At 44.0% G+C, this 19,678-nt stretch overlaps 1 protein-coding gene across 3 annotated transcripts in view; it reads left to right on the top strand.

Annotated features, from left to right (window-relative positions):
- Positions 1 to 19,678, top strand: part of rock1 (Rho-associated, coiled-coil containing protein kinase 1) — a 324,482-nt gene that overhangs the window by 126,973 nt on the left and 177,831 nt on the right. For 2 of the 3 annotated variants that reach the window (XM_070892926.1, XM_070892939.1), the window contains exons 4-5: positions 17,255 to 17,392; positions 18,999 to 19,174. In XM_070892926.1, coding sequence (XP_070749027.1) covers positions 17,255 to 17,392; positions 18,999 to 19,174 — 314 coding nt within the window. Of the gene's footprint in view, positions 1 to 911; positions 995 to 17,254; positions 17,393 to 18,998; positions 19,175 to 19,678 lie in introns of those variants that run through there. The other variant, XM_070892932.1, reaches the window with a different exon arrangement.

Genomic DNA, 19,678 nt, shown 5'->3' with positions numbered 1-19,678 from the left:
ACTGTCATCAAGCTGGCTAAGCAACCAATCATGTTGAACAATTCTGAGCCAGCACCCAGAATTTTCCTTCACTTTTTAATCATTTTGCAGAGAGCAAAATAAAGATGGGATATACACATGGAATTAAGGTAGAAGCTGAAATGTAAACAAATTAGAAAAAAAATTACTATTTAAAAAAACTTATTTTTATCATAATGGAAAAATTTGACATTCCACAAATATAAAATGAGTAATTTCAGGGCAAGAATGGCTGTTCAGCAGTCAGTATGCTGTTAAAAACCCAGTTACACATCTTTCAAACAAGGCTTGACTTTTTCCAGAGGGTTATACAGCAATATTCCAGTATAAGAGGGGAAGTTTCCGTCAGTTCAGTGATTGCGCGCTCCGGAAAATTCAACCATGCAGCCTATGGAGAAGTTGTGGCAACTTCTGGATTTCCACATTTATCTGCGCAAATGCGGACTCCAGAAGTTGCTGTTATTTTCAGAGGTGTAATGATGGCGAATGCTGACGGTTTCGCGATCAGTACTACTGCACAATCCATGTAATTTCAGTAGGTGCCTATATTGAAATAACACAGATCATTTTTTAGCAGAGAAAAGATTTACTTTAAAAAGTATTTGGTTTTAATTATCTTGTTTTGGTGATGAGCTGCAAACGATGGACCATCTGCTCCACTGCCATCTCCTGCCTGAGTCCTGTAATGCTATTGATCTTGCCAATTACAATAATAATGCCAAGGCATGTGTAGCCTTATGGCAGGGAAGAGTATGAAGGTACGATACAGCAATCTTGCTGTTATCTGTACTGTTATGTATGAATAAAGAGTCTGACGAGATACTGTGAGCTCAAAGTAAAGTGTGACCGTAGTCTTTTATTGCAGGTCTCCAGAGTGCCTCTCCAGCCAGTGAGGCCTCCTTAAGTACAGGTGCTCCCAAGGGATTGTGGGATCCCTTGGGACTCCAGGGTATGGACCCTCTGATGGCTACACAAGGTATTTACAGGTTTACATATATAACATGTACAATGAAAATAAAGTTCCTGCAGAGCCTACTTTAACACCTCCACTAGCCTAAACATCAGCAAGGGAATAATCAATTTGACTTTACCACATTAATTTAATACTTTAGTGATATGAATTGTTAGACTTTGATTTACAGCTATGAAAAAAATCTGCCCATATTACTTTGTTTGGTTAAATTATTGTGGCATCAGGAGGAGATTTTTTACCATCGGCTTAACTTTTACCCAAAAATGCAAAAAAGATGAAACAATTAAAGGAGGTCCAGCCTTGGTACCATAAAATTTTACAGCACAGATGGAGGCCATTCAGCCTTTTGATGGGGCAATCCAAAACTAATTCCAGTGCCGCCCTCTCTCATTATAGGCCTGTATCTTCCTCTCCTTTAATAATCTATTTTTCCTCAAAAGAAACATTCGGCTCGGTCTCAAACACTTGCTGCAGCAACGCATTTTATGCCAAAATAACACTATATAAATACATTTCTGCTAACCACTCCTCACTCTTTAATGACCATTTTAAATTGATGACCCATGGTCTCTGATTCCTCAAGCAGAGAAAATATTCTTTCCTTATTCAGTCCATCAAAACACTTTGTAATTTTAAAGATCTTGATGAAATCTTCTCTTAGCTGCCTTTGCTTCAGTGAAAATAGTCCCAGAATCTCTGATCTCCTCGTGAACATAAGAACATAAGAAATAGGAGCAAGAGTATGCCATTTGGCCCCTCGAGCCTGCTCCGCCATTTAATAAGATCATAGCTGATCTGATCATGGACTCAGCTCCACTTCCCTGCCCGCTCCCCATAACCCTTTATTCCCTTATTGCTCAAAAATCTATCTATCTCGGCCTTAAATATATTCAATGACCTCCCTGGGGCAGAGAATTCTGTAGATTTACAACCCTCTGAGAGAAGAAATTTCTCCTCATCTCAGTTTTAAATGGGCGGCCCCTTATTCTGAGCCTATGTCCCCTAGTTTTTAGTTTCCCCCTGTGAGTGGAAATATCCTCTCTGCATCCACCTTGTCGAGCCTCCTCATTATCTTATATGTTTCGATAAGATCATCTCTCATTCTTCTGAACTCCAATGAGTATAGGCTCAACCTACACAACCTGTCTTCATAAGTCAACCCCCTCATCTCCAGAATCAACCTAGTGAACCTTCTCTGAACAGCCTCCAATGCAAGTATATCCTTCCTTGTATATGGAGACCAAAACTGTACGCAGTACCGTTGGTGTGGCCTCACCAATACCCTGTACAGTTGTGGCAGACTTCTCTGCTTTTATACTCTATCCCCTTTGCAATAAAGGCCAACATTCCATTTGCCTTCTTGATTACTTGGTGTACCTGCATGTTGACGTTTTGTGTTTCATGCACAAGGACCCCCAGGTCCCTCTGTACTGCGGCACCCCAATAGTCAGTTTGCCACACGGAAAATGACCCATTATTCCGACTCTCTCTTTTCTGTTAGTTAGCCAATCCTCTATCCATGCTAATATATTGCCCCCAACCACGTCACCTTTTAACTTGTGCAGTACCTTTTAATGTGGCACCTTATCGAATGCCTCTGGAAATCCAAATACACCACATCCACTGGTTCCCCCATATCCACCTTGCTCGTTACACCCTCAAAGCACTCCAGCAAATTTGTCAAACATGATTTTCCTTTCATAAAACCATGTTGACTATCCTTGATTGAATCGTGCTTTTCCAAATGTTGTGCTGCTGCTTCCTTAATAATGGATTCCAGCACTTTCCCAATGATAGATGTTAGGTTAACTGGTTTATCGTTTCTTACTTTCTGTCTGCCTCCTTTTTTAAATAGGGGCGTTACATTTGTGGTTTTCCAATCCACTGGGACTGCCCCAGAATCCAGGGAATGTTGATAGATTACAACAAATGCATCCACTAGCTCTGCAGCCACTTCTTTTAAGACCCTTGGATGCAAGCCATCAGGTTCAGGGGACTTGTCTGCTTTTAGTCCCATTATTTTACCTAATACTACTACTTTAGTGATTGTATTAAGTTCCTCCCTCCATATAGCCCCTTGATTATCCACTATTGGGATGTTTTTAGTGTCTTCTACCATGAAGACCGATACAAAATATTTCTTCAAAATCGCTGCCATTTCCTTGTTCCCCATTATTAATTCCCCAGTCTCATCCTCTAAGGGACCAACATTTACTTTAGCCATTCTTTTTCTTCAATATACCTGTAGAAACTCTTATTATCTGTTTTTATATTTCGTGCTAGTTTGCTTTCGTAATCTATCTTTCCTCTCTATTATTTTTTTCGTCGTTCTTTGCTGACTTTTAAACATTTCCCAATCCTCTGGCCTCCCACTAGTCTTGGCCACTTTGTATGCCCTTGATTTCAATTTGATACCATCCCTTATTTCCTTAGTTAGCCACGGATTGTTAACCCTTCGCTTAGTCTTTCCTTCTCATTGGGAGATATTTTTGTTGCGAGTTTTGAAAATCTCCTTAAATGTCTGCCACTGCTCATCAGCCATCCCATGCTTTAATCTATTTTCCCAGTTCTCTTTAGCCAACTCTTCCCTCATACCTTTGTAGTCTCCTTTATTTAAGCTTAGGACACTGGTTTGAGAACCAACTTTCTCACTCTCCAACTGAATTTGAAATTCAACCATGTTAAGGTCATTCCTTCCTAGAAGATCCTTTACTATGAGATCATTTTTTAATCCTGTCTCATTACACAATATCAGATCTAAGATAGCCTGCTCCCTGGTTGGTTCCGCAGCATACTGTTCAAAGAAACTATCCCGGATACACCCTATGAACTCTTCCTACGGCTACCCTGGCCAATTTGCGTTGTCCAGTGAAGGTTAAAATCACCCATGATTATTGCCGTTCCTTTATTACCAGCCTCCATTATTTCTTGATTTATACAACGTCCGACAGTGTAGCTACTGTTAGGGGGCCTAGAGACTACGCTCACTAGCGACTTTTTCCCCCTTATTCTTCCTTATCTCCACCCAAACTGATTCAACATCTTGATCTTCTGAGCCAATATCCTTTCTCACGAATGCACTGATCTCATCCTTTATTAACAGTGCTACCGCACCTCATTTTCCTTTCTGTCTGTCCTTCCAAATTGTCAAATACCCCTGAATATTTAGTTCCCAGTCCTGGTCACCTTGCAACCACATCTCTGCAATGACTATCAGATTATACCCATTTGTATCTATTTGTGCTGTTAACTCATCTATTTTGTTACGAATGCTACGTGCATTCAGATAAAGAGCTTTTAAATCTTTTTTTATCATTTTTTCCTGCTTTGACCCCACTTTCTGATTCACCGTTATGTCTATACATTATGTCACTTCCTGTCACGCTCTGGTTTTCATTTCCCTCCAGTGCTACCCTGCTCTATTGCCTTTTCCTTATTCTTTGACTTTTTAAGTTTTCGTTCATCTGAATCCACCCACCCCCCACTAATTAGTTTTAAACCCTCTCTACAGCCCCAGTTATTTGATTCGCCAGGGCCCTAGTCCCAGCACGGTCTAAGTGGAGCATGTCCGAATGGATCAGCTCCCTCTTACCCCAGTCTATGAGCCACGTGTTTAACTCTCTGATCTTATTTACTCTAAGCAATTCTGCTCGAGGCTCAGGTAGTAATCCAGAGATTATTACCTTTGTGGTTCTGCTTTTTAATTTGGCCCCTAGCTGCTCATAATCACTCAGCAGAACCTCTTTCTTTGTCCTATCTATGTCGTTGGTACCCACGTGGACCATGACAACTGGATCTTACCCCTCCCATTCTAAGTTCCACTCCAGCCCTGAGGAGATGTTCTTAACCCTGGCACCATAGAAACATTGAAACATAGAAAATAGGTGCAGGAGTAGGCCATTTGGCCCTTTGAGCCTACACCGCCATTCAATAAGATCATGGCTGATCATTCCCTCAGTACCCATTTCCTGCTTTCTCTCTATACCCCTTGATCCCCTTAGCCATAAGGGCCATATCTAACTCCCTCTTGAATATATCCAATGAACTGGCATCAACAACTCTCTGCGGTAGGGAATTCCATAGGTTAACAACTCTCTGAGTGAAGAAGTTTCTCCTCATCTCAATCCTAAATGGCCTATCCCTTATCCTAAGACTATGTCCCCTGGTTCTGGACTTCCCCAACATCTGGAACATTCTTCCCGCATCTAACCTGTCTAGTCCCGTCAGAATCTTATACGTTTCTATGAGATCCCCTCTCATCCTTCTAAACTCCAGTGAATAAAGGCTCAGTTGATCCAGTCCCTCTTCCTATGACAGTGCAGCCATCCCTGGAATCAATCTGGTGAACCTTTGCTGCACTCCCTCAATAGCAAGAACGTCCCTCCTCAGATTAGGAGACCAAAACTGAACACAATGTTCCAGGTGAGGCCTCACTAAGGCCCTGTACAACTGTAGTAAGACCTCCCTGAATCCTATATTCAAATCCCCTAGCTATAAAGGCCAACATGCCATTTGCCGCCTTCACCGCCTGCTGTACCTGCATGCCCACTTTCAGTGACTAATGAACCATGACACCCAGTTCTCATTGCACCTTCCCTTTTCCTAATCTGCCGCCATTCAGATGATAATCTGCCTTTCTGTTTTTGCCCCCAAAATGGATAATCTCACATTTATCCACATTATACTGCATCTGCCATGCATTTGCCTACTCACCTAACCTGTCCAAGTCACCCTGCAGCCTCTTGGCGTCCTCCTCACAGCTCATACCGCCACCCAGTTTAGTGTCACCCACAAACTTGGAGATATTACACTCAATTCCTTCATCTAAATCGTTAATGTATATTGTACAGAGCTGGGGTCCCAGCACTGAGCCCTGCGGCATTCCACTAGTCACTGCCTGCCATTCTGAAAAGGACCTGTTTATCCTGACTCTCTGCTTCCTGTCTGCCAACCAGTTCTCTATCCACGTTAGTACATTACCCCCAATACCATGCGCTTTGATTTTGCACACCAATCTCTTGTGCGGGACCTTGTGAAAAGCCTTTTGAAAGTCCAAATACACCACATCCACTGGTTCCCCCTTGTCCACTCTGCTAGTTACATCTTCAAAAAATTGCAGAAGATTCGTCAAGCATGATTTCTCTTTCATAAATCCATGCTGACTTGGTCCGATCCTCTCACTGCTTTCCAAATGCGCTGCTATTTCATGCTTAATGATTGATTCCAACATTTTCCCCACTACTGATGTCAGGCTAACCGGTCTATAATTACCTGTTTTCTCTCTCCCTCCTTTTTTAAAAAGTGGTGTTACATTAGCTACCCTCCAGTCCATAGGAACTGATCCAGAGTCGATAGACTGTTGGAAAATGATCACCAATGCATCCACTATTTCTAGGGCCACTTCCTTAAGTACTCTGGGATGCAGGCTATCAGGCCCCGGGGATTTATCAGCCTTCAATCCCATCAATTTCCCTAACACAATTTCCCGCCGAATAATGATGTCCTTCAGTTCCTCCTTCTCACTAGACCCACTGTCCCCTAGTACATTCGGAAGGTTATTTGTGTCTTCCTTCGTGAAGACAGAACCGAAGTATTTGGTTCGGCAACACAGCCTTCGGGACTCATGCTCTCGGCTGCAGAGAACCTTTTCTATCCTCCTAATGATACTGTCTCCTACCACTACAACGCTTCTTTTTACTTCCCCCCCGCTTTCACATCCTTGGTATAATACTCTTGCGAAGTGACTTGGGACGTTTCACTACATTAAAGGCGCGATATAAATACAAGTTATTGGTATCACCCTAGTGAATCTACACTATATGCTCTCATGGCTTAAATGCCTTTCTATGATGGGTGTCCAAAGCTGCATACAGTACTGTAACTGTGGTCCAACCAATATTTTGTACAATTTATCATTACTTGTGTACCCTGTGCCCTTATTTATAACCCCCCCAAATTTTATTGGCCTTCTTTATGGCTTTACCCACCTGCACTCTCTTTCAGAGAATAATATAATTTTAAGCAGCTTAGGGCTCTCTGCTCATCCACAACCCTCTTTGTCTTTCAATTGGTATATTTTTCGGTCCCAAAATATATAATCTCAAACTTAGCTGTTAAATTGCATCTGCTTCCTGTCTGCCTAACTGAGGTCTTTTGCAATTCTTTTTAGTGGAAATAGTCTTGCCCAAGTCCACATCATCTATATTTACCGGAAACAGAAGTGGAGTCCGCACTGACCCCTGGAGTGCACCACTTCCAACCCTTCTCCAATCCAAGCAACGCTCATGTACTCTAAGGGCTGGATTTTCGGCTTTGCCGTTTTCGGGGCGAAAACTGAGGCGGGGCGGGAAATTTACCGCCCGATTAATGTTTGCGCTGTGTGGAGTAATTTTTGTAATTTAGCCCCTGCACCAGGGTTGCAGCGCAAAGGGAGGCGTTGTATGATTCTTGCGACGCAAACCTCGCCAACTAAAGTGTGAGGCCGGGAGCAGCCTTGGGAGGGAGAAAAAAAAATAAAATTAACAAAAACATTCAAAAAATATTGCCAACACCCATACAACACAAATCGCTACAAAAAGAAAGAGAATAAACACTGGAACTTATCTTTTTTGCAGTTTATCCACCTCACCATCGCCAGCAGGGCTGAACCGCTGCATTTTCCCTGGCAGTCATCGGGGGCGCATTTCAGGGCGTATGGGTTTGATGCGAGTCGAATTTTCTGCCCGTGCCGCAAGGAGAGCCGTTGCACACCCTGTGCAGCGCTCCTCGCGCCACCGCAAAACTCGACCGGTGAATCGCGCCCGGACGCAAAAGACCTCACCGCCCCATTTTTCACCGCGAAGAGTCAAACCCGGTGAAACCCAGGTCGCAAACGACCCGAAAATCCAGCCCGAAGTCTTGGTCCTGCAACTAACTTTCTATCCATGCTGCTACAGTTTCTCTTGTTGAAAAATTCAGGTGTATGGTACAGTATTAGACTCCTGAGACCCCTTATCAATGCCTTATGAAAATCCATGCATATTATACCGACTGCATTCACTTTGTCCATCTCGGTGTTGTCCAGTAGAAATCCTTCGCTACAGACGTGACTACAGCGACACTGTTTAACCAAAGGCACTAATCTTAATAGAAACTGTCTTATGCACAATACAGGTAAATCTATTTAGTGTATATTTGCTGAACGAATATCTACCACTATCTCTTGTGTCAAAGGTTTGATTTATGATAAAACTGGATAAACATGGGCTTTTTAGCCTCAACAGGAGGTTTTTAATAGATGTTATCTTATAGAAGTATATAAGAAAGTAAGCAATAGAAAAGTTACATACAGAAAAATACTTTGAACTAAATTGGGAGGTTAGGACAAGGGAATACAGGTTCATACCCTGTACTAGTAAAAGACAGACTTAGAACTAATAGCAGAACATTCTTCTTCACATAAAGAGTGATCAAGATATAGAACTGTCTCCCAGATAGTGTAGTGAAGGTAAAAACTCTAGAATGATTTGAGAAACCTTTGGATGCTGCAATGGGAGACTTTGTTCTTTCTGGTTCGATGTGCCAAGATGGATCGAGTGGACATTCCCATCTGTAATTAGCTTAGGAATATTTTATGTAATTTATCAGTTGTCTTGTAGCACTGTCTATATTTGGACAGTGATTCAGATAGTTCACTGTATGTCTTACTTCATCCTCCCCTGAATGCGATTAAGGATCCTTGCCAGCAACACTATTTCATTGAAGGCATCGTTCACACATTTCAGGTATACAGCTAGTGCATGTGGATGTTGTTCATGGAGTTGGGTATAGGTCCTTTTATTTTTTTTTAAAATGATATGTTTTGATGAGCTATTATTCATATTTTCATCTCTACTGATTTGAAACCACCCCTCCCTTGCAATTTTCAGATTTCCCTTGTCCCTTCCCACTGTACATATATGATCAGAAAGTTACCAGATAAGAATTTGTGAAAATGAATTTATGTCCCAACACTCCATGGCATAACACATTGAACTCCAGCGTGTTCCAGACGATGCTTTTGTTGGAACGTTTTGAAGAAATACCACAAGATTTAAATAGTGGTATTCTGTGCTTGAATAATAGCACATGGAATGGAGAGACACAGTTCAATTTCCTTCCTCTTTTCTCCCAGCGTTTCCTCCACTCTTTCCAAACTCTGCAGTGCTTTGCGGAGGCACAAACTCACTTGGCTCTCTTTAAATTCCAGAGGGCAGAGAGAGGGTACTTACTGGAATATTTCCTAGTGACTGACCTTGATAGAGGGTTGGGAGCAGGTATTTTTTCTTTTGGCCTTAGGGGATGCATGAACTAATTGAGAGAAAAAAAGAGCAAATTTATCTATTGGTGTTGGCTATGTTGAGTAGCGTTAAATACCAGCCAAATAAATGTGTATGCATTGCAGTGCTCAGGATGGGAAATAAATTGGGGAGATTAGAAGCAATTATGTCACAGGAAGATCAGAAACTTAGCTGCAAACTGGGCAGAAGTAGGAAATAAACATAATAGATTATAACAGAAAATGCTGGAAATACTCAGGTCAGACAGCATCTGTGGAGATAGAAACAGAGTCGATAACCTTTCGTCCTCTGTTGTAGCTTCACCGGGTTGGCACCTCATTTTCAGGTATACCTGGTGCTGCTCCTGGCCTGCTCTTCTACACTCCATATTGAACTAGAGTTGGTCGCCTGGTTTGATAATGTTAGTGAGGGATATGCCAGGCCATGAAGTTACAGATTTGTGCTGGAATACAGTTCTGCTGCAGTTGATGGCCTACAGTGCCTCATGGATGCTCAGTTTTGAGCTGCTAGATCTGTTCTGAATCTATCCTATTTAGCACAGTGGTAGTGCCACACAACACGATGGAGGGTGTCCTCAGTGTGAAGACAGGATTTCATCTCCGCAAGCACTGTGCGGTGGTCACTCCTACCAATACTGTCATTGTCATGTGCATCTACGATGGGTAGATTGGTGAGGATGAGGTCAAGTAGGTTTGAACCTCGATTTGGTTTTCACCACCTATATCCTTAAGGACTTGGCCAGCTCGGGGCAGTAGTGGTGTTACCGAGTCATTCTTAGTGATAGACATTGAAGTCCCCCACCCAGAATACATTAACATAAGAACATAAGAATTAGGAACAGGAGTAGGCCATCTAGCCCCTCGAGCCTGCTCTGCCATTCAACAAGATCATGGCTGATCTGGACGTGGACTCAGCTCCACTTACCCGCCCGCCCCCCCATAACCCTTAATTCCCTTATTGGTTAAAAATCTATCTATCTGTGACTTGAATACATTCAATGAGCTAGCCTCAACTGCTTCCTTGGGCAGAGAATTCCACAGATTCACAACCCTCTGGGAGAAGAAATTCCTTCTCAACTCAGTTTTAAATTGGCTCCCCCATATTTTGAGGCTGTGCCCCCTAGTTCTAGTCTCCAAACCAGTGGAAACAACCTCTCTGCCTCTATCTTGTCTATCCCTTTCATTATTTTAAATGTTTCTGTAAGATCACCCCTCATCCTTCTGAACTCCAACGAGTAAAGACCCAGTCTACTCAATCTATCATCATAATGTAACCCCCTCATCTCCGGAATCAGCCTAGTGAATCGTCTCTGTACCCCCTCCAAAGCTAGTATATCCTTCATTAAGTAAGATGACCAAAACTGTACGCAGTACTCCAGGTGCGGCCTCACCAATACCCTATACAGTTGCAGCAGGACCTCCCTGCTTTTGTACTCCATCCCTCTCGCAATGAAGGCCAACATTCCATTCGCCTTCCTGATTACCTGCTGCACCTGCAAACTTAACTTTTTGGGATTCATGCACAAGGACCCCCAGGTCCCTCTGCACCTCAGCATGTTGTAATTTCTCCCCATTCAAATAATATTCCCTTTTACTGTTTTTTTCCCCCAAGGTGGATGACCTCACACTTTCCGACATTGTATTCCATCTGCCAAACCTTAGCCCATTCGCTTAGAAACATAGAAACATAGAAACATAGAAAATAGGTGCAGGAGCAGGCCATTCAGCCCTTCTAGCCTGCACCGCCATTCAATGAGTTCATGGCTGAACATGAAACTTCAGTACCCCCTTCCTGCTTTCTCGCCATAACCCTTGATCCCCCGAGTAGTAAGGACTTCATCTAACTCCCTTTTGAATATATTTAGTGAATTGGCCTCAACTACTTTCTGTGGTAGAGAATTCCACAGGTTCACCACTCTCTGGGTGAAGAAGTTTCTCCTCATCTCGGTCCTAAATGGCTTACCCCTTATCCTCAGACTGTGACCCCTGGTTCTGGACTTCCCCAACATTGGGAACATTCTTTCTGCATCTAACCTGTCTAAACCCGTCAGAATTTTAAACGTTTCTATGAGGTCCCCTCTCATTCTTCTGAACTCCAGTGAATACAAGCCCAATTGATCCAATCTTTCTTGATAGGTCAGTCCCGCCATCCCGGGAATCAGTCTGGTGAACCTTCGCTGCACTCCCTCAATAGCAAGAATGTCCTTCCTCAAGTTAGGAGACCAAAACTGTACACAATACTCCAGGTGTGGCCTCACCAAGGCCCTGTACAACTGTAGCAACACCTCCCTGCCCCTGTATTCAAATCCCCTCGCTATGAAGGCCAACATGCCATTTGCTTTCTTAACCGCCTGCTGTACCTGCATGCCAACCTTCAATGACTGATGTACCATGACACCCAGGTCTCGTTGCACCTTCCCTTTTCCTAATCTGTCACCATTCAGATAATAGTCTGTCTCTCTGTTTTTACCACCAAAGTGGATAACCTCACATTTATCCACATTATACTTCATCTGCCATGCATTTGCCCACTCACCTAACCTATCCAAGTCACTCTGCAGCCTAATAGCATCCTCCTCGCAGCTCACACTGCCACCCAACTTAGTATCATCCGCAAATTTGGAGATACTGCATTTAATCCCCTCGTCTAAATCATTAATGTACAATGTAAACAGCTGGGGCCCCAGCACAGAACCTTGCGGCACTCCACTAGTCACTGCCTGCCATTCTGAAAAGTACCTGTTTACTCCTACTCTTTGCTTCCTGTCTGACAACCAGTTCTCAATCCACGTCAGCACACTACCCCCAATCCCATGTGCTTTAACTTTGCACATTAATCTCTTGTGTGGGACCTTGTCGAAAGCCTTCTGAAAGTCCAAATATACCACATCAACTGGTTCTCCTTTGTCCACTTTACTGGAAACATCCTCAAAAAATTCCAGAAGATTTGTCAAGCATGATTTCCCTTTCACAAATCCATGCTGACTTGGACCTATCATGTCACCATTTTCCAGATGCACTGCTATGACATCCTTAATAATTGATTCCATCATTTTACCCACTACTGAGGTCAGGCTGACCGGTCTATAATTCCCTGTTTTCTCTCTCCCTCCTTTTTTAAAAAGTGGGGTTACATTGGCTACCCTCCACTCCATAGGAACTGATCCAGAGTCAATGGAATGTTGGAAAATGACTGTCAATGCATCCGCTATTTCCAAGGCCACCTCCTTAAGTACTCTAGGATGCAGGCCATCAGGCCCTGGGGATTTATCTGCCTTCAATCCCATCAATTTCCCCAACACAATTTCCCGACTGATAAAGATTTCCCTCAGTTCCTCTTCCTTACTAGACCCTCTGACCCCTTTTATATCCGGAAGGTTGTTTGTATCCTCCTTAGTGAATACCGAACCAAAGTACTTGTTCAATTGATCCGCCATTTCTTTGTTCCCCGTTATGACTTCCCCTGATTCTGACTGCAGGGGACCTACGTTTGTCTTCACCAACCTTTTTCTCTTTACATACCTATAGAAACTTTTGCAATCCGCCTTAATGTTCCCTGCAAGCTTCTTCTCGTACTCCATTTTCCCTGTCCTAATCAAACCCTTTGTCCTCCTCTGCTGAGTTCTAAATTTCTCCCAGTCCCCAGGTTCGCTGCTATTTCTGGCCAATTTGTATGCCACTTCCTTGGCTTTAATACTATCCCTGATTTCCCTAGATAGCCACGGTTGAGCCACCTTCCCCTTTTTATTTTTACGCCAGACAGGAATGTACAATTGTTGTACTTCATCCATGCGGTCTCTAAATGTCTGCCATTGCCCATCCACAGTCAACCCCCTAAGTATCATTCGCCAATCTATCCTAGCCAATTCTCGCCTCATACCTTCAAAGTTACCCTTCTTTAAGTTCTGGACCATGGTCTCTGAATTTACTGTTTCATTCTCCATCCTAATGCAGAATTCCACCATATTATGGTCACTCTTCCCCAAGGGGCCTCGCACAATGAGATTGCTAATTAATCCTCTCTCATTACACAACACCCAGTCTAAGATGGCCTCCCCCCTAGTTGGTTCCTCAACATATTGGTCTAGAAAACCATCCCTTATGCACTCCAGGAAATCCTCCTCCACCGTATTGCTTCCAGTTTGGCTAGCCCAATCTATGTGCATATTAAAGTCACCCATTATAACTGCTACACCTTTATTGCATGCACCCCTAATTTCCTGTTTGATGCCCTCCCCAACATCCCTATTACTGTTTGGAGGTCTGTACACAACTCCTACTAACGTTTTTTGCCCTTTGGTGTTCTGCAGCTCTACCCATATAGATTCCACATCATCCAAGCTAATGTCTTTCCTAACTATTGCATTAATCTCCTCTTTAACCAGCAATGCTACCCCACCTCCTTTTCCTTTTATTCTATCCTTCCTGAATGTTGAATACCCCTGAATGTTGAGTTCCCAGCCCTGATCATCCTGGAGCCACGTCTCCGTAATCCCAATCACATCATATTTGTTAACATCTATTTGCACAATTAATTCATCCACCTTATTGCGGATACTCCTTGCATTAAGACACAAAGCCTTCAGGCTTGTTTTATTAACACCCTTTGTCCTTTTAGAATTTTGCTGTACAGTGGCCCTTTTTGTTCTTTGCCTTGGGTTTCTCTGCCCTACACTTTTCCTCATCTCCTTTCTGTCTTTTGCTTTTGGCTCCTTTTTGTTTCCCTCTGTCTCCCTGCATTGGTTCCCATCCCCCTGCCATATTAGTTTAAATCCTCCCCAACAGCACTAGCAAACACTCCCCCGAGGACATTGGTTCCAGTCCTGCCCAGGTGCAGACCGTCCGGTTTGTACTGGTCCCACCTCCCCCAGAACCGGTCCCAATGCCCCAGGAATTTGAATCCCTCCCTGCTGCACCACTGCTCAAGCCACGTATTCATCTGCGCTATCCTGCGATTCCTACTCTGACTATCACGTGGCACTGGTAGCAATCCCGAGATTACTACTTTTGAGGTCCTACTTTTTAATTTAGCTCCTAGCTCCTTAAATTCGTTTTGTAGGACCTCATCCCTTTTTTTGCCTATGTCGTTGGTACCAATGTGCACCACGACAACTGGCTGTTCTCCCTCCCATTTCAGAATGTCCTGCACCCGCTCCGAGACATCCTTGACCCTTGCACCAGGGAGGCAACATACCATCCTGGAGTCTCGGTTGCGGCCGCAGAAACGCCTATCTATTCCCCTCACAATTGAATCCCCTATCACTATCGCTCTCCCACTCTTTTTCTTGCCCTCCTGTGCAGCAGAGCCAGCCACGGTGCCATGAACTTGGCTGCTGCTGCCCTCCCCTGATGAGTCATTCCCCTCAACAGTACCCAAAGCGGTGTATCTGTTTTGCAGGGGGATGACCGCAGGGGACCCCTGCACTACCTTCCTTGCTCTACTCTTCCTGCTGGTCTTCCATTCCCTATCTGGCTGTGGACCCTTTCCCTGCGGTAAGACCAACTCACTACACGTGATACTCACGTCATTCTCAGCATCGTGGATGCTCCAGAGTAAATCCACCCTCAGCTCCAATTCCGTAACGCGGACCGTCAGGAGCTGGAGGCGGATACACTTCCCGCACACGTAGTCGTCAGGGACACCGGAAGCGTCCCTGAGTTCCCACATGGTACAGGAGGAGCATAACACCCGACCGAGCTCTCCTGCCATGACTTAACCCTTAGATACACTTAAACTGGTAATAACAATGTTAAAAGTTACTGACCAATATAAGAAGAAAAAGAAAAACTACTCACCAATCACCAGCCAATCACTTACCCCCTAGGCTGTGACGTCACCTTTGTATCTTTGCCTTCTCCCTGTAGCTGCACCGGTACGCCTCTCGCCGACCCCGGACTCGCGCTGCTCCGAGCTCCCGCCTCCTCGACTGACTGCTCCGAGCTCCCGCTGGCCTTTATAGGCCTCTCGCCGACCCCGGACTCGCGCTGCTCCGAGCTCCCGCCTCCTCGACTGACTGCTCCGAGCTCCCGCTGGCCTTTATAGGCCTCTCACCGACCCCGGACTCGCGCTGCTCCGAGCTCCCGCCTCCTCGACTGACTGCTCGACTCCCGCTGGCCTTTATAGGCCTCTCGCCGACCCCGGACTCGCGTTGCTCCGAGCTCCCGCCTCCTCGACTGACTGCTCGACTCCCGCTGGCCTTTATAGGCCTCTCGCCGACCCCGGACTCGCGCTGCTCCGAGCTCCCGCCTCCTCGACTGACTGCTCCGAGCTCCCGCTGGCCTTTATAGGCCTCTCACCGACCCCGGACTCGCGCTGCTCCGAGCTCCCGCCTCCTCGACTAACCTATCTAAATCTCTTTGCAGCCTCTCTGTGTCCTCTACACAACCCGCTTTCCCACTAATCTTTGTGTCATCTGCAAATTTTGTTACACTACACTCTGTCCCTTCTTCCAGGTCATCTGTGTATATTGTAAACAGTTGTGGTCCCAGCACCGATCCCTGTGGCACACCACTAACCACCGATTTCCAACCCGAAAAGGACCCATTTATCCCGACTCTCTGCTTTCTGTTAGCCAGCCAATTCTCGATCCATAGCCATTCTCTATCTGTGCCCTTGCTTCCCTCAGTGCTTCTTCCAAGTGGTGTTCAGCATGGAGGAGTACTGATTCAACAGGAAGATTCCTTGCCCAAATTTATTCAATTTGGAATGAATAATAGAATTTTTTTCCATCTTTTAGTTATGAAATAAAATTAAAAATATATATATGTATATATGTGCTTGTATACATACATACGTATCGGTTGAGCGTCTGAAATCCGGACACTACGCCGATCAGTGGCGGATCCGGATCCAGGCCGATCCGGACTTGGTAGCCCGATCTCACCCTGGCATTCGGCGGCCCTGGGAGCCTCCTCCTCTTTCCCCCCCCCCCCCCCCCCTCCCTCCTCTTACCTCAGCGATCTGACCTCGCCCTGGCACTCAGCGGCCCGACTTCGCCTCACCCCTACCATTTACCTCGGCGGCCTGACCTCGGCCCGGCCCGACTTCGGCAGCCCGATCTCGGCCCGGCCTGACTTTGGCGGTCCGATCTCGGCTCGGCCTGGCTCGACCTCGGCCCGGCCCCAACCTCGCCCCCAACCCCATACTCCTCACTCAATCTTCTCACTGAACCACCTCTATCTAATCTCTGGAGTAACTCACTTTCTTGCCAATTGACAATGAAGTATGCCTCCTCTTTGCACTACCTGTTTTACCCATTGGGGTATCTGTTGACCTTTTTAACATGTTTTCAATCAATGGCAAACAACACAAATTAACTATACCCTGTACCTGTACAGACCTTTAAATCAGGGAAAACCACAGCGATTGAGTCAGCATGGATGAGGCCTGATCGAGGGTAGTACATGGGTCAGGTGGGCGCTGGCTCGAGTCACACGTGGGTTAGGTCGGGTCGGCTCGAGTCACACGTGGGTTAGGTCGGGTCGGCTTGAGTCACACGTGGGTTAGGTCGGGTCGGCTCGAGTCACACGTGGGTCGGGGTCATGGGGAATTCCAAAAGGCTCAGACCGAGCAGATCTGTATTTGCACCGTTTATAAACAAAAAACAAATGTCCGGTTTTCGAAATAGATTTTCGGATTCCGGACGACCCTTTGCCTTCCATGCAGCATTAAAAAAAAAATGTCTGGTTTTCGGAACAGATTTCCGGATGACAGACGCCGACTCCTGCGATCTGCCCAATGTCCGGTTTTCGGATAATTACGGTTTTTAGAACTCCGGACTTAGGGCATTCTCTAAATGTATTCATTTGAAAATTGCCATGAGGGCAAAGAAAGGATAGCATGGTGGATATGTTCATCTGAAGTCAAAGATACTATTACTTTAACCTAGGATTTAGAGTCATACTCTGTTTCTGAATTATATGCTGTTGCAATATTTCTTTTTAAGGTGAGACACAGAGGCACAAGAAAAGTATTTGCAATGAAACTACTCAGCAAGTTTGAGATGATTAAGCGATCTGATTCAGCATTCTTCTGGGAAGAGAGGGGCATAATGGCTTTTGCGAATAGTCCATGGGTTGTACAGGTATTTTAAATGTGTTTTTACTATCATGTGCAATTGTATTGAGTAGTTTTGAAAATCTGTATGTAAGCTGTAGAGTTGTTGATTCTGAACATCGTTACATCTGTTGTAAATTATTTTTCAAGCTCAAAATTAACTTGTACCCATAAATCTGAGAGTTTAGCGAATAACAGATGTACCGTACAGATCAGGAAGGTCCCAGGTTCAATCCTGGTCTGTTTGCAGTTATCTAATCTCAGCTGTGATGGCGGTAAGGACATAGGCTAAGAAAGCAAAAATTTGCCAAGGTTCTTACTTTTTCTCGTGCTGAAAAGCATTGTGCATGGCATCAGGTGAGGGCAACAAGTTTGGCTATGAAGCCCCATAGATGACTAATCTGCTGACGCTGTCATGGCTTACTGATGAATAGTAGCTACTTGGGCAAGATATCAGTAGGAGACTAGTGCCTGCGGAACCATACACAGGCAGCTATCAATGTCTTGAGAAGGGAGGAGAGAAAATTGTCGAGAGAAACCCCCCCCCCCAAAGTTGAACGTCCGAAATAAAACTTAAACCCGATATCGTGCGCCTTTTACCATAATATATTCTACTCATAATTCATAATCTTAATTTATATTATCCTGTCGATACATTTAGGAAATATGATTTATATATACTGTTAATGTGCAGGTTTATAGAGAGCAACAATCAAAGTTGGCTGTTTTTGACTTTTATAACCCCTCTCATCTTGAATGAGATATCTGTGCACACTGTTGAATAATTTGAATCATATCAGTGAAAAAGTCCATTGTATTTAAACAGACTTTTCAGCAGATATTTGATGCGGGGTGTGAAGAAGGGATACAGAATAGTGAAATAAAGAATCTTTTAAAGCCTGACAACAATACAAAAATGAACATTGAATTGACTATTGCAGAATGGTTAATGGTTCACCAGATCAGTTACTCTTGGGTTAAGTGATTTTTAAAAAAACAGTACAAGGTTTTTTTTAGCAAGAGTTTATGAATTTTTGTTTTTGTTAAAGCTAGAGAACATTCTTCGAGATGGTGCCTTTGATAAGGAGTTATTGCCATTCTGTACAAGAGAACTTTTTCGCTTTTTTTAATGCCTTCAGTTGAAAAATCACGTTGGCACTTTTCCCAAGGAATAAGCAATATATTTGTAGATTGTGAACAACATGACAGAACTTTGGTTCCTTTTCTTGTCCCATTACCACTCCCTTTTGCCTTGCACCACTATTCCTTCGGTCATTTAATCACTCTTGCCTTCCACCCTATCACATATCATCCCTTTTGTTCTTTCCTTCCCTCCCCCACCCTTTCCCTGCCTCTTTACTTGCTTAAAATCTGTTATATCTCTGACTTTTTCCAGTTCTGATGAAAGTTCATCGACCTGAAAAGTTAACTCTGTTTCTTTCTCCACAGATACTATCTGACCAGTTGAGCATTTCCAGCATTTTGTGTTTTTATTTCAGATTTACAGCATCTGCAGTATTTTGATTTTGGCATAATTTGAGTGTTCATTCTTATTTGCACAGTATAATGGCAACATTACTTTTGACAGTTAAGCAGTTATGAATTGATCAAATCTGTTATTGCTCTCTAAATAGCTGTCCTATGCATTCCAAGATAACCGTTATCTTTACATGGTGATGGAATACATGCCTGGTGGGGATCTCGTAAATTTAATGAGTAATTATGACATGCCTGAAAAATGGGCCAGGTTTTACACAGCAGAAGTTGTGCTTGCCTTGGATGCGATTCATTCCATGGGCTTCATTCACAGGTAATTAATTATTCTCAGACGGTTAATCCTGACTGTTACAAATTAAACTGATAATCCAAATTTGATGCTGTTATGTTGAGGCTTTAATGTTATTTATAAAATATATACACAGATTCACATAAACCACGTGCCTGTGTGTGTGTGGGGTGTGTGTTGTATGTTGCGCTGCTCAAGTGTGTGTGTATGTATGTGTGTGTGTGTTATGCTGTCGTAGGCGTCGTCTTTCGGCTGAGACGTTAAACCGAGGCCACGTCTGCCCGCTCAGGTGGTTTTAAAAGATCCCATGGCACTTTCGATGAAGAGTAGGCGTGTTCTCCCCAGTGTCCTGGCCAATATTTATCCCTTGACCAACATCACAAATAGATTAGCTGATCATTATCACACTTCTGTTTGTGGGACACTTCCAAAGCACTTCATGAACTGTAAAGTGCTCGGAACATCTCGGGTTGTGAAATATGCTATATAAATGTAAGTTATGTTTTCTTTGTGTGTCTGTATGTGTTT

This window comes from Pristiophorus japonicus, chromosome 1 (assembly GCF_044704955.1).
Source record: "Pristiophorus japonicus isolate sPriJap1 chromosome 1, sPriJap1.hap1, whole genome shotgun sequence".
Lineage (NCBI taxonomy): Eukaryota > Metazoa > Chordata > Chondrichthyes > Pristiophoridae > Pristiophorus > Pristiophorus japonicus.
Note: the sequence above shows the minus strand (reverse complement) of the source record. Positions and strands in the feature narration are given on the sequence as shown.